Genomic DNA, 16,265 nt, shown 5'->3' on the forward strand with positions numbered 1-16,265 from the left:
GTGAGATTTAAAGCCAAAAATCAGAAATAAAGTCGCAATTGTGTGATTTAAAGCCAAAAATCTGAGAAATAAAGTCGCAATTGTGTGATTTAAAGCCAGAAATCTTGAAATAAAGTCGCAATTGTGAGATTTAAAGCCAGAAATCTTGAAATAAAGTCGCAATTGTGTGATTTAAAGCCAGAAATCTTGAAATAAAGTCGCAATTGTGAGATTTAAAGCCAGAAATCTTGAAATAAAGTCGCAATTGTGTGATTTAAAGCCAGAAATCTGAGAAATAAAGTCGCAATTGTGAGATTTAAAGCCAGAAATCTTGAAATACAGTCGCAATTGTGTGATTTAAAGCCAGAAATCTGAGAAATAAAGTCGCAATTGTGTGATTTAAAGCCAGAAATCTTGAAGTAAAGTCGCAATTGTGTGATTTAAAGCCAGAAATCTTGAAATAAAGTCGCAATTGTGTGATTTAAAGCCAGAAATCTTGAAATAAAGTCGCAATTGTGTGATTTAAAGCCAGAAATCTGAGAAATAAAGTCGCAATTGTGTGATTTAAAGCCAGAAATCTTGAAATAAAGTCGCAATTGTGTGATTTAAAGCCAGAAATCTTGAAATAAAGTCGCAATTGTGTGATTTAAAGCCAGAAATCGGAAATAAAAGAAAGTCGCGATGACCTTTATTTTATTATTGTTGTTGTTAATATTGGTATTATTATTATTTTGTGGCGGGTGAAGTATTCAAATGTCGTCATATATTTCTAATGTGTAAATGAGAATATAACGTGTTCTCGACGTACCTGCGTGAGCGCGCGCTGAGGAGGAGGCGCGCGCGCATGCTCGTGCACCCAGCAGCGGAATGAATACTAATATCCAAGATGGCGGCGGAGGGAGGAGGGAAGGAGGCGAACGAGATTAAAACTCAATTCAGCACCCGCGAGGGCGTTTATAAACTCCTGCCGAACTCCGAATATAGCCGTCCGAACCGGGTGCCTTTCAACTCGCAGGGCTCAAACCCGGTTAAAGTGTCGTTTGTGAACGTAAACGACCAGTCCGGGAACGGCGAGAGAATCTGTTTCAATGTGGGCCGAGAGCTTTACTTTTACATTTATAAAGGCGTCAAGAAGGTAAACACATGACAGCTACTGCAGCTCTGACTTTAGCTTTATTTTAGTATAATACTGTATAAAACACACTTTTTGAGCAGTATTCTGACTTTGGTTTGATGTGAGCTGTTTATATTGAAGTTACATGTAAATTCAGTGTGAAACAGTGTAATGTTGAGTTATGAATGCGGTTTGAGACCTGTTGTGTTATTTTGTGGTTCAGTGTGAACAGTTTGCTGACATTGCTGTTGTTTTGGTTTTGATTTATTGTTGTTTTAATGATAAAGTACAATGTGTTGACCTTTATGTTTACATTTAGAGTCTAGGTGTGTAAAGTAGCTGCTGCAGCTCTGAGTTTACCTTTGCTTGAGTTTAATTCTGTATAAAACACAGGGTTTGAGCAGTATTCAGGCTTTGGTTTAATGTGAGCTGTTTACACTTAAGTTTCAAGTAAATTTAGCGTAAAACAGTGTAATGTTAAGATATGAATGTGGTTTGAGACTTGTTGCATTATTGAATAATTCAGCGTAAACAGTTTGCAGTCGTTGTTTTGATTTATTTATTTATTTATTTTATTGATGAAATACATTATGTTGACTTTTATGTTTAGAGTTCAGATGTTATCAGAATTAGCTTAAAGTAGCTACTGCAGCTCTGAGTTTACCTTTACTTGAGTTTAAAACTGTATAAAACACACTTTTTGAGCAGAATTCTGACTTTGGTTTGGTGTGAGCTGTTTACACTGAGACCAGGGGTCCGTTCTTCGTATGAGGATTACTCAATTAGCTGGATTTGGATGTTGACGATTTGACATGATCCAGGATCGTTTCGTTCTTCAAAGCTGATCTGAGAGTTGTTGTCATAGCAACAGTTCTGCTAGGTCAAACCTGATCGGGAGCAGGTTCAATTCATATAAACAGGATTAGATCGGCTTAGTTCAAGCAAAGATAATACAGAAAGTATGTTCCGAATTCTGATATTTTCTTACAGTAAAAGTTATATACACTTGGGAAAATGGTACATATTTTTTACCTATATATATATAAAATTATAGTCATAAAATAAATAAAGTTATACATATTAATAAAGCGTATGCAATCTGCACCCTTGAAATGAAAGTACAAAGACTGTCACCTGGTGGTGCAAAGAGAAAACTTATTGAAATGAACTTTTTAGATCGCTTTAGTACAAATTGTGTATAATAGAAATGCACAATATGTGACTTTTTTTAAAAGCAATAATACGTTTATGCAATCATTAACATGTTTTGATAGTTAATATGTCAGTGATTGATGCTTCATAAAAGTTGCAGACGCCTACCAATATGAAAATGCTTTTGTAAACAACCAGTTATTCTTTACACCGATTAAAAAACGGCTACTACGATAAAGAAAATCTTCTCTAAATGTAGTACTAAATACACTGATTTGCACTGAAATACATGATGAATACTCTTGACACATGAAAGTGTAAAGCCTGCACAACAAATGTGGAAGGTTATTGCGTGTCATATTTAACAAGCCGTTTAATGCTAATTTGATGTAATTTTGCTCACATGGATAATTGAATATTAATCAGATGATGTCATTACGCTGCTGTGACGTCAGCCGATCGTTGCATTGCTGATCATGATTTCGAGGATCGATAGATCTGTCCTTCACAACACACGCAGCGATCTCAGATCAGTTTATCCAGACATTCTAATCTGATTCGCAAACTTGTTTGAAGAACCAAATTAGCGAGAGATCAGATATCAAGATTAAAAGATCCAGGATCTGCCAAATCATCTTAGATCATTTAAGCAAGGTACGAAGAACGGACCCCTGGGGCCTGTTTCAGAAAGGAGGTCAAGTGAAAACTCAGAGTATTTTAACCCTGAAATGAGAGAAACTCTGGGTTTTCCGTTTCAAAATGGCAGGTTTGTTAAACTCGACAAAGCAGGGTAAGTCAAGCCTGTTTCTGAAAGAAAGGTAACTTTAACTCAGAGTCAGTTACCGTGGTAACTTACTCTGTGAATCTAACCTGGTCAGGAGCAGGTTTTATTCTCCAAACTCTGAGTTTCTGTCGGTCTCCTCCCCTTTTTTAAAGATGAAGCGGTGTTTCTCGCCTTAGCCTCACGTCTCCACACACCTATTTTAGAGCTCATTTTGGAGATGTGCATAAAAACGATTGATGGAAACGTTGTGATTCACATAACTTTTGAAAAAAACGTATAATAAAACATGTGCATAACTGAGTATTTTAAACTTTTATTTGATAAGAAAAGATGTGCATAAACTATGAAGAAAACACTTAACAAATTACAGTATGTGCATTAAAAAAAGGTTTGTTAGAGATGAGGATGAAAATGTGTGTGAATGGACAAACCAGCAGACTGAGGAAAGGACATCTTAAATGTTTTTTTGGTCATTCTAAAATGCCTTAACTGTTTCAGTATTAGTGTATATTAGTAATTACCTCCGAGCGTCTGGAGCGTGTCAAGATCACCGCGTCTAATGGCTTCAAACTCCCCCACCTGTTCATTGTGTGTCAGCATTGTCTTCTGAGGCGCAAGTACATTTATTAAATAAAAAATAATTGTCACAGCTTTTTCTACCACAGTAAATTTTGTTTTTACTGTTGATATTTAGCGCAAGTTAATCAGGAAGTGACGATTTTGTTCTCTTTGACTTGTTGGATGAAAACGCTGCTTTATTCACATCTTCTAGGCATTATTCCAGTTTTGCACAAATCTATATAATATATTTTGATGGAAACCGATATTGCCTACATTTTTGTCACACAAAGATCAAAGTCGCGAAAGAGAATGGCTTTTCCTTTTTTCATAAATAATTAGCTTAACCTTTGACATGTACTGTTACTAGATTAACGGGATTTTTATTTTTAAAAAAGTATTTTTAGCACTGCTTACCTTCTAAATGTTATATCAACCTCTATCACTTGATCAATAAAAAGGCAGACACACAAGTGCACAGTTAAATCTATTAAAACTGATAAACGTGTATAAAAGTTTAGAAACATTTTATAAACGTCACACATTATATTACTTATTTTATTATAAATATAAATATTTAAATACTTTAAATAAAAAATTATGCATTAACTTGAGCAGCTGTTTTCTCACGCTGTCTCTGTTTCACTGATGGCTGCTTCTTTTTAAATATATACGCTCATATTTGCTATAACTTTGCATTAGCAAATCAAATTCAGCCGGAGAAAGAAATGCTGATCTCTTTTTTTAAGATGTTGCCATGGTCCCTCGTAATATCTGCGCTCCATTGATAATGCCTTTTTATAGTCACGGTGTGCGCGCTTAACTCTGAGTTGGTCTACTCAAAGTTGATTGACTCAACTCAGATCAGCTATTCTGAAACCGAAAACTCAGAGTTTTTAATCTCTCGGTAAATCAACTCAAGTTCAAGTTTAAACTCCGAGTTGTTTGAACCTCCTTACTGAAACAGGCCCCTGCTGTGTCACTGTGTGGTTCAGTGTAAACAGTTTGTTGCCATTTTTGTTGTTTTGATTTCATACCGAATATTAAAAATAATGCTGTAAATACAGCATATATATATATATATATATATATATTAGGGATGTAACGGTATTGTAAATACCGTCATACCGCAATATTAAATTTTTTCGATATTACCGAAGTCGCATGACTCGGTAAAACTATAGGTCTTCTGAGAAAATTTGCTCAGGCGAATGAAGCGAACGGGAGGTAGCTGAAACTTCATTTCCCATCAGCCCCGGCGTGGCCATAATCCTTTGCGGTCTGTTGTCGCTACAGATCCAGTAATGCGGAAATGGAGTGTGCTGCTAGTAGCGGAGATGAAAAAAAGATGGAAATGATCGAACCTAAAGCGGGTGTTGTCGCCGCGCGCGTGCTGAATAGCGGTGCTGTCGCGCGCGTTCTGATCAGCTGTGTTGTGGCGCGCGTATTGTAAAGCGCCGAGGGGGGGTTGAGCGCGCATACTCAGTAGAGGTGTTGTCGTGCGCCTACTGAAGGGCTGGACTGGACGGAGGTTGTGTCGCGTCGCGGGGGCACTTTTGATCGTTTTGGAAGGGCATTTTCTATCCAAGACTAAAAAGGGCATGTGCACTGCACAGGTTGAGCCCTATGTGTGCACGTGCCTGCAAGTTGGGGAATACGACTAATAACAGTCATGGGGACTGCAGAAACACAGCACACTGTTCAGATTGATGCAGACATTGACTTGTACCGCAAAGAGATCTCTATCTCACTCATGGTTTGTCTTCTCAAGTGGGGGAAAGACAATGCACAACGTCACCCACTGCTGTCAACATGGGCCAAGTCATATCTCTCTTGTCCCAGAAACCTCAGTCCCAAATGAGAGGGTTTTTTTTCTGTTGCAGGGGACATTGTAAATACCCAGAGATACCAGCTTTTACCAGATTATATTTATATGATAATTTTCCTTTAAACCCATCTCTATCTAAGTGAGTGATTAAATGTTGAATGTGATGAGTTTTCAACAATACTAAATTGAAACTTTATTTTTTTACATGGTTTAATAATTTTTTGTTATTAAAATTGAAGTTCCTGTTTCAAAGCTAACAGATAGATGGCTAATTTGTATGTCATTGACACTTTTGGCACTTTTTTGGAGTATTTTCATAAGTTTTGTTTTTCCTGTAAATGATTCAATAAATACCGTACCGTGACATTCATACCGAGGTATTACCGTACCGTGAAATTCTGATACCGTTACATCCCTAATATATATATATATATATATATATATATATATATATATATATATATATATATATATATATATATAATAGTGTATTTTTGAGTTATGAATGCAGTTTGAGATTTGTTGCGTTATTGTGTGGTTCAGTGAAACAGTTTGCAGTCGTTGTTTTGGTTTAGATTTTTGTTGTTTTAATAATAAAGCACATTATGTTGACCTTTATGTTTACATTCAGAGTTCAAATGTTATCAGAATTAGCGTAAAATAGCTGCTGCGGCTCTGACTTTACCTTTACTTGAGTTTAATACTGTATATAACACACTTTTTGCGCAGTATTCTGACTTTTGGTTTGATGTGAGCTGTTTACACTTAAGTTGCATGTAAATTCAGTGTGAAATGTTGAGTTATGAATGCGGTTTGAGACCTGTTGTGTTATTGTGTGGTTCAGTGTGAAAGGGTTGTTGCCATTTTTGTTGTTTTAGCTTTGATCTCATACTGAATATTAAAATAACCCCGTAAATGCAATATTTGGAGCTTGACACAAGTTGCCAATCAACGAATGTGCGGATATAAAACCAATTTTTCCTCTGTCAGCCGTTGTGGCGCTGACTTTAGCTTAACTTCAATTTAATATTGTATAACACCACTTTTTTGAACAGTATTTTGACTTTGGTCAGGCGCTGAAGCTTCATGGGGTTTAAGTGTGAAACAGTGTAATGTTGAGTTATGAATGGGGTTTGACACCTGTTGCATTATTGTGTGATTCAGTGTAAACAGTTTTTAAGGATCACGACACACTGATTATTGTGTGGTTCAATGTGAAAGGGTTATTGCCATTTTTGTTGTTTTAGTTTTGATTTCATGCTGAATATTAAAAATAACCCTGTAACACCTCAATCAGCTGTTGTGGCTCTGACTTTAGCTTTACTTGAGTTTAATTCTGTATTAAATCCCTTTTTTGAGCTGTATTCTGACTTCGGTTTGATGTGAGCTGTTTACACTTAAGTTTCATGTAGATTTAGTGTGAGGCTGTAATGTTGAGTTATGAATGCGGTTGGAGACCTGTTGCGTTTTTGTTGGTTGTATATTATTCACACATTCACTATTTTTTAACAGTGACATGCTCCCCATGTTGTCTACCACTCTTTTTTGAATATTGGGTCTGAAACCGCATGTAAGTTTGACTTTAAAACAACATCAGCACTAATTAATTCACTGTGAACAAAGTTGTGCTTTGATAGCCATTAACTGCTAATATGATTTCACTATTTATAATTAGCAAATAATACTTTAAGTTATATTATTAAGGAGAAAGTCTGAACGTGTGAATATAAAACCAACTCTACCTCAATCAGCTGCTGCGGGTCTGACTTTAGCTTTACTTCAGTTTAATACTGTATAAAACACTTTTTTTCTGCAGTGTTCTGATTTTGCTTTGATGTGAGCTGTTTATACTTAGGTTACATATTAATTCAGTGTGAAACAGTGTAATGTTGAGGTATGACTGCGGTTTGAGACCTGGTGCATTATTGTGTAATTCAGTGTGAACGGTTTGTGTTGCCGTTGTTGTTGTTTTGGTTTAGATTTCTGTTGATTTAATGATAAAGTACATTGTGTTGACGTTTTATGTTTACATTTTTGAGTCCAGATGTTATTAGGGTTATGAGTAAAGTATTAAATTGAGGAAAAGTTGTTTTTTTAACGTTTGTAGTCACATTTAAGCTTTATTTTACACTAATAGTGGATTCAGTTTACTGTAAATTTACATTTGTTTATCATTTCAGTAGTTCGAAGAATGTTAATGTAATGTGCACTAAAAATGTACACACAGTTCTGGAATCAGTCATTTTTATACATACTATATACAGCTGAAGTCAAAGTTATTCGCCCTCCTGTGAATTTTGTTTCTTTTGCAAAATTTTCCCAAATGATGTTGAACAGATTCAGGAATTTCTCACAGTATTTCCTCTAATATTTGTTCTTCTGGAGAAAAAAATTGTTTTATTTTTGCTAGAATAAAAGCAGTTTTTCAATTTAAGCCATTTTAAGCTCAATATTATTCGCCCCCTTCAGCAATATTAGTGTTGGATTGTCTCCAGAACAAACCCCTGTTATACAATGACTTGCCTAATTACCCTAACTTTACCCTGATTACCCTAGTGAAGCCTTTACATGTCACTTTAAGCTGAACACTAGTGTCTTGAAGAATATCTAGTCTAATATTATTTACTGTTATCATGGCAAAGAGAAAAGAAATCAGTTATTAGAGATGAGTTATTAACACTATTATGATTAGAAATGTGCTGAAGAAATCTGCTCTCTGTTAAACAGAATTGGGGGAATAAATGTACAGGGTGGCTAATAATTCTGCCTTCAACTGTATGTGCATTTACTGCTCAGCCTGGTGATTTTAAATGGATTGATGCATTATTATTTATTTTTCCTTTGTTCAGGCGGCGGACTTGAGCAAACCCATAGACAAGCGTATTTATAAAGGAACTCTTCCCACATGTCACGACTCCAATGCGCTGACGGCCACGGCGGAGAGCGTCTCGCTGCTAGTGGGCTTTTCTGCAGGACAAGTGCAGCTCATCGACCCCATCAAGAAGGAGACCAGCAAGCTCTTTAATGAAGACGTGAGTGCTGCGTGTGTTTATTATTGCACCTGCATTATTTCATTCAGCTGAGAAATCAGCTATCTGGACTACACTGCATCAAGAGCGTTTCTTACTTAGTTTCTAGTCCAAATATCTTAACATTCTTAAATAAAAAAGCATTTCTTAGATACGCAAAAAATAGTGTGTTTTTTTTTTCAGAAGTAGTAATGCAAACTGAAGTGAGTTTTCCTTTAAACAAGCAAAATAATCTGCCAATGGAGTAAGAGAAATAATATAATGTCAGAATGAAAAACAAGATTATTTTGCGTACTCCATTTTCAGATTGTTTGCTTGTTTTAAGGTAAAACTGACTTTTTTTGACTCATTATTTCTTAAAACAAGACTATATTTGTCCTTGTCTAAAAATGCTTCTTGATTTTAAAGGTTTTTTGATATTTGGACTAGAAACAAGACAAAAACTAAGTAAGAAAGGCATTTGCATTACAGGGCTCGAAATGAACCTTTTTGCTTGGTAGCACCGGTGCTCCTAACTTTAAAAATGTAGGCTCATCAGCCAAAATGTAACCAATTATAAGCACCACTACTACAATATAATAAATATATAAATGCAAGCGTGAGGAAAATATGTTTCAACGAAATACCGTTATCACAAGAAAATAGACTTTTATAACATAACTGAGTGACTAAAGCATACACTGAGCGCTCACCGACCCTGCACGCACTGCTGAATCTGTTACTGGTATAACTGTGCCGTTCTCACGGGTGCTGTCTGATATTGCACTGATGCTTTTGACACATAATGTACCATTATTATATGCATACGTCATTTTAACAGCAATACCGTTTTTTTATGAGTGGCGATGTTAGTTTACTCAGTGCAAGCCTGTTTGCGGTGGTGTACGTGGTGTTAAATTTAATTTTAAAGTTAATTTTGCCCCTTGCACGGCGGACAGCATCTGGCGATTATATGAAGGATTAAACAGAAGCTCTCGTGCTAGATGTGGCAAACAGTTACCTGAAAACTCCATCCCACAGACTTTTTATAGCGGACTTGAAGCCAATGGAGTCTTTTATCCACTCTTGGAAAAGTGTAGATGGTGGATTAACATTCAGCACATGATCACTAGTAAGATGTGTCTTTATTTATAACTTTAGATGTCATGGTTTCTAAAACAAAATCTGCCAGTGTTACATTTGCAGTGTAGGTGTAATGTTTGGGAATTTGACTAAAGAAATGACATGAAAAACAAATAAGATTGTTTTGTTTTTGTGTTGGTGAAGATGCTTAATTTAATTTAGTATTTTCCTAAAGTACATTAATTACATTATGCATTAAATAAGAAATGTGAATCTATTTGATGTTAATAATAAAGATATTATGCGACGCAGTGGCGCAGTAGGTAGTGCTGTCGCCTCACAGCAAGAAGGTCGCTGGTTCAAGCCTCTGCATTTCTGTCTGGAGTTTGCATGTTCTCCCTGCGTTTGCGTGGCTTTCCTCCGGGTGCTCCGGTTTCCCCCACAGTCCAAAGGCATGCGGTACAGGTGAATTGGGTAGGCTAAATTGTCTGTAGTGTATGAGTGAGTGTGTGTGTGGATGTTTCCCAAAAATTAGTTGCGGCTGGAAGGGCATCTGCTGCATAAAAACGTGCTGGATAAGTTGGCGGTTCATTCCGCTGTGGCGACCCCGGATTATTAAAGGGACTAAGCCGACAAGAAAATGAATAATTGAATGAAAATAGATATTATGTAAAAAACAGTATTTACCCTTGTCTTGCAGTCTGTGACCAAACCAGAGGATAAAAAATATTTTGGGTCTTATGTTAAACTTGCTAAAATGTATTGTATTTTAAAAAAAAAACTTTTTAAATACATTTTTAATATATATTAATTGTGAAAAGTATAAGAATTAAATCTATTTGATTACTATTTTAACTTAACTTAACTTAACTGAAAATAAATGGGCTAAAATTTTGTGTTGAATGCATAAAATGATATTGTCTGTTATTAAAGAAATCTTATAAAAATTATTATGAAATTATAGTTTGACATTTTGTCTAAGTTTTATGTAATAACATTTGTAATAAATAATAAATTAAATGATTAATTTAATTAATTGATAAATTAATTAGATTTAAGGTTATTTTAAGCATGCTATAATCTTTATTGTTCTATATTTTCAAACATATTATTATTATTTGTTGTAAAACAACATCCATTAAAAAATTTTTCGCATCTTTTGTAATTTTCATTTTAATGTAACAAACACTCCATATTTTATAATCTCGTTATTTTTCTTATAAACCAGCATTCATTTTTAATTTCCTTTTTCACCTTTTACTTTCCCACTTCATTGTAATAAAATGTGCAACAAATAAAAAATTAAGCATTCAGTTTCAGACTTTTTACATTAAATTTTAAATTAAAAAAAAGTGATTTAATATTTAAACGTTTGTGTATTAAGCTTGTTTAGTGACTCTCGTTTGTTTGTGTGTGTTTAATCAGAGACTTATAGACAAGTCTGCGGTGACGTGTCTGAAGTGGATCCCGGGATCGGAGAATCTGTTTCTGGTGTCGCACAGCAGTGGATGTTTATACCTGTACAACGTGGAGCACACCTGTGGAACCACTTCACCGCATTACCAGCTCCTGAAGCAGGGCGAGAGCTACACCGTCCACACCGGCAAGAGCAAATCCGCTCGCAATCCCCTGCTGCGCTGGACGGTCGGCGAGGGCGCGGTCAACGAATTCGCATTTTCACCCGATGGAAAGTTTCTAGCGTGCGCTGGACAGGATGGATTCCTTCGCGTCTTCTGCTTTGATTCCGCCGAACTTCATGGCACAATGAAAAGCTACTTCGGCGGGCTGTTGTGTGTGTGCTGGAGCCCTGATGGGCGATACATCGTAACCGGCGGCGAAGACGATCTAGTGACAGTTTGGTCGTTTTCGGACTCTCGCGTCATTGCTCGCGGACGTGGACATAAATCGTGGGTTAGCGTAGTGGCGTTTGACCACTGCATCACTAGCGTTCAGGACTGCGATGCGGAGTTCAGCGGAAGCGATGAAGATTTTCAGATGCAGTTCAATGGAAATCGTGAACGCGCAAATAGCGCGCAGTCTAGAATATCGAAACGAAACTCTACAGATGGCCGGAGCGTGACTTATCGTTTTGGTTCGGTTGGTCAAGACACACAAATGTGTTTGTGGGATTTAACGGAAGATATTCTGTTTCCTCTAACGAGAACTAGAACTCAAACTAACGTCACGAATGCGGAAACGACGACGCTCGGTGCTAATGGAAATAATAGTGCAAATTCTCCATTACCGCGCTCGAATAGTTTACCGCAGTCATCTGGAAACAGTCCGAACACGCATAAGCCACAGAGTATTGTAGATAGCGCTTTAATCGCGACTGGGGTGAGTAAATTCGCAACGCTAGCTCTGCATGAAGCGAGAAAGGAGAAGGAGCATAAGCGCAATCATAGCATAAGCTACATTAGCAACAAGAGCAGCGACAAGCTAAATCAGCTCATCAGCTCACGAGGTGGTAAATCGGACGGGTGTAAGACGCTGGGAACCATGCAGTGTCCACGCATGGAGGAGATCCCGCTGCTGGAGCCGCTGGTCTGCAAGAAAATCTCTCATGAGCGGCTCACAGTGCTGATCTTCCTGGAGGACTGTCTGGTCACAGCCTGTCAGGAGGGATTCGTCTGCACGTGGGCGAGACCTGGAAAACTGGTGAGTTTATTCTGTCATTACTGTTGTGGCGAAAAGTGAATAAGAGCACCTCATGCCTCGTTCACAATAGTTAACAATGCTGATTTATCAGCAATTAAAATAAATGTATTTTTTATGTAATTCTCATAGTAAATAAACAGTAATATAAAAATAGATATGTGTTATTGTTACATTATAATTAAATAAATTAATTAAAAAAATCATGTGGTGTTCATAGCAGTCATGTATTTACATCTGGGCTGAACAATTTCTCGTTTGAGCATGGATATCGCAGTGTGTGCATCCACAGTTATCACATCACAGGATTAGATTATTTATTAAGATTAAAAGGTGAACATATAATTGCTTTAAAGGGTCACGAAACACCAAAACACACATGTGTTGAGCTGTTGACAGTGGTATATGTGTCCCACACTGCTAAAAACACTATTAGGACACCTATATTTCACTAAAAAGTGTAAATTGGTTGTTTTTGCGTTTTTCAAGCAAATTCGTACTTCCGGTTTGAAACGAATTTTTGTAGCTGCGTCACGGTCATGAGATAATAGCGTGTATTCCAGCGTGCAGACTGGACGTCTGTGCCAGAGTGAGTCTTATTACGTCTTACAGTGTGATGCATTAATGCATGAGTAAAGCTTGGTTCAAACCAATCAGCGCACTCTATTGTGCAGCTTCATTAATATTCATTACTGTCACAGTGTTCAGACGACAGAGACGCCACGTTGTGTTGGCAAAACAAGCGTGAAGTGTTGCTTTTATAGTTTGCTGCAGTGAAGTTTTGTTTTCATTTTCTCTCTGTGAGAGCGCAGCTGGAGTCACGTGTGGATTAACAGTGTACGCGACGCTCGACAACAATAACTTACGTGTCTAAGGAGGATTATTGTTTACCTGAGAGCTGTTCTCATCTGCAAACGCTGAGATCCGGATTCGCTTGTAGTCTCCTCTAAATAAAGACGCGGCTCTAGTTGCTGGTGATTGTCCTGTCTCTACAGATTTGGTGAGCGGCCGGTGCTCTTTGTTTATTCAGTTTGTTCTATTGCACCGAGTGTAAACATGTTAGCACTACAACCAAACTTTAACCTCGTGTAGGATTTTCACGCATTTTGTGACCGGAATAACACACGCGGCTTTCTGACGCTACCTGTCGTGTGCATCTAAGTTTCCGTGAAATGCGGAGTTTTTTTTCTCTCATTCGCCGTGCGGTATCAAACATTGCATGAAAAATACACGCTTAGAGCAGATCCTCGAATCAAATATCTCGTTTGTCGTGAGGGACATGAATGAATTCCCTGAATGAAAGAGCCAAACTGCAGTTAAAGTCCACCATTTAATAATTTGGCAAATAATTAAACTACAGATGTCCATGTAAACACAATCACTTTCTCCCCTGTGTGTGTGTGTTTGTGTGTTTTGACTCTGAAACTCGCGCGTGCCCAAATAGACACTCCCACAACATGCCTCTTTTCTTCCTCCGACACTCCCCCCTAAACAGAGCTGGACACGCCCACTTTTCTGACTTTTTCCAAAGTAGAGGTGTGAAAACACCCTGCTGAAACGATGGGGTTTCCTGGCCCTTTAAATATTTGTACAATGATGATTGTTATTGTTTGTGTGATAGATTAATTTCTGTGACTGAATACCAAACAGCGCTGTTTATTTCACTTTTATATTTGCTCTGTTGTATTTATATATGCTTGTAATTGTGTTTATATCACAATAAATATTGCAGGAAAACAATAGAAATGTAGAGCATTGCAATGGAAAAAAGCATTCTATGTGAACCACTCCTGATGCATCCTCTATATGTTAGCCTATCCACTGTAAATCTGTCATTTACCCGTGTAAACAGAGGTGTGTTCAGATCAGCAACACGCTAATAATCTTCTTCTTCTGTTCAGGGTTTGTTGTCGTCCCAGAACCCGACCAACTCTCCCAGCGGGACGGTCGTATAGCCAAAAACCGGACGCATTCAGATCACTGTTCACACTCACATCCAGAGCAGATTTCACCGTTAAATCAACCCAGAGGGAAACAAATGCAGCAATGCTCGGGTTTTCTTCACAATTAAAGGGATAGTTCACGCAAAAACGAAAATTTACAGTTCGTTTACTCGCCTTCAAGTCATTGCTGATGCTCTTTTTAATTCAGCAGAACTTTAAAGAAGATTTTTAGCTGAGTTTGGGATCCATGGAGATTATTATAATGTAAGTCAATGGTCACCAGTTTTCCAGATGAAATTAAACGCATAATAACAGTTCAACATCAATCCCTCCTGATCAAACACTGAGGAGCCCTTATGAAGAGAAATCACATTATTTACAACCTACAGTTCCATCTGCCCATCCATCTATTCATGAATATATCTATCCTTTCATCCGTACATGTATCTGTCTACCAGTCTGTCTGTCCATCCATCTGTATCTGTCTGTCTATCTGTCTATCTGTCTGTCTGTCCGTCCGTCCGTCTGTCCGTCTGTCTGTCTATCCATCTATCTGTCTATCCATCTATCCCATTATATTCATCTATCACTCTGTCCGTCGATCTATATTTCTATTTGTCCATCCATCTATCTGTCTAGCGTTCCATCTTATGTCCATCCCTCCATATGTCTATTCGTCTGTCCATCCATCCATGTAGCCTTCCATCGGTATGTCCATATATCCATCCCTCTGTATATGCATCTTGTCTGTCTGTCTGTCTATCTATCTATCTATCTATCTATCTATCTATCTATCTATCTATCTATCTATCTATCTATCTATCTATCTATCTATCTATCTATCTATCTATCTATCTATCTATCCATCTATCTATCCATCTATCCATCCATCCATCCACCTATCTACCTACATATCTATCCATCCATCCATCCATCCATCCATCCATCTACCTATCTACCTACCTATCCATCTATCCATCTATCCATCTACCTATCTACCTACCCACCCATCCATCCATCCATCCACCTACCTATCCATCCATCCATCCATCCATCCATCCATCCATCCATCCATCCATCCATTAGTATAAGTATGTGTCTGTTTGTCCATCCATGTATATCTGTCATCATATTATCTCTATAATATTGTAATGGATGTAGATTTTCTTGCACAGGCTGATCAATTCTCTTAATAAGGGCTCAGAGTTTGATCAGGAGCCTCCGGGATTGATGCGGCCTTGTTATAATGTGTTTAATTTCATCTAAAAACGGGTGACCATTGACTTGCATTGTAAGCATCACCAAACGCCACAAAGTCAGCTAAAAATCGTCTCTAATGCTCAACTGAAGAGAAACGTCACCTACATCTTAGATGACTCGAAGAAGAGTAAAATAGCTGATTAATGAATTTTTATATAACTGAAATGTCCAATTTTGGCCCTCAGTTTAAAGGGTAACACTTTAGTTTGAGTCACAATTCACACTATTAACCACAGACTCATTGCCTGCCTATTATTAAGATGTGAACTGTTCGATAGCACTTATTAACTATATTATTCTACGTCCTCAATACCTAAACCCATCTACTACCTTACTAACTATTAATAAGCAGATGATTAGTAGATCATTGAGCTAAAAGTGGTTTGAATTGTACATTAAATGAAAGTGTTACCATTTAAATTAATGCATAGATGTTTCTGTCTGCCACGGGATAATACAATTAACATTGTACCTGCAATTCAGCAATAATTGTGCACAGATTCAGTTCATCTTTATTTCTCTAGCGCTTTTACAATGTAGATTGTGTCGCTGCAGCTGAACGCAGAAGTTCCACTAAACTGAAAGCGTGTCAGTCCAGTTTTCAGAGTTCAGTTCAGTGTGGTTTAATATTCACTGCTGAAAGTCCAAACACTGAAGAGCAAATCTATCAATGCGCAGCTCCTCAAGACCCAAACTTCACCGATTGACGAAAGTGAAGGATAAAACCTGGATAGAAACCAGGCTCAGTTGTGCATGACCATTTCTCCTCTGGCCAAACTTCCTGTGTAAAGCTGCAGTCTAGACGCTGGAGGCTGGAAGTTAATATCATACAATAAGCAAATGCATTTATTCATTATATATTTCCCCCATAATTTCTTTCAGTTATTGTGGAATCTGAGTT

The 16,265-nt window shown here is 37.4% G+C and overlaps 1 protein-coding gene across 1 annotated transcript; it reads left to right on the forward strand.

Annotated features, from left to right (window-relative positions):
* The first annotated feature begins 852 nt into the window (after positions 1-852).
* wdr20b (WD repeat domain 20b) lies at positions 853-15,893 on the forward strand. Its single transcript, XM_003200785.7, has 4 exons — positions 853-1,114; positions 8,265-8,447; positions 10,932-12,164; positions 14,063-15,893. The coding sequence occupies exons 1-4, from the start codon at positions 866-868 to the stop codon at positions 14,114-14,116; spliced, it is 1,719 nt and encodes a 572-aa protein (XP_003200833.1). The 5' UTR covers positions 853-865; the 3' UTR covers positions 14,117-15,893.
* The last annotated feature ends 372 nt before the right edge of the window (positions 15,894-16,265 follow it).

The sequence above is a fragment of the Danio rerio genome, chromosome 20 (assembly GCF_049306965.1).
Source record: "Danio rerio strain Tuebingen ecotype United States chromosome 20, GRCz12tu, whole genome shotgun sequence".
Classification (NCBI taxonomy): domain Eukaryota; kingdom Metazoa; phylum Chordata; class Actinopteri; order Cypriniformes; family Danionidae; genus Danio; species Danio rerio.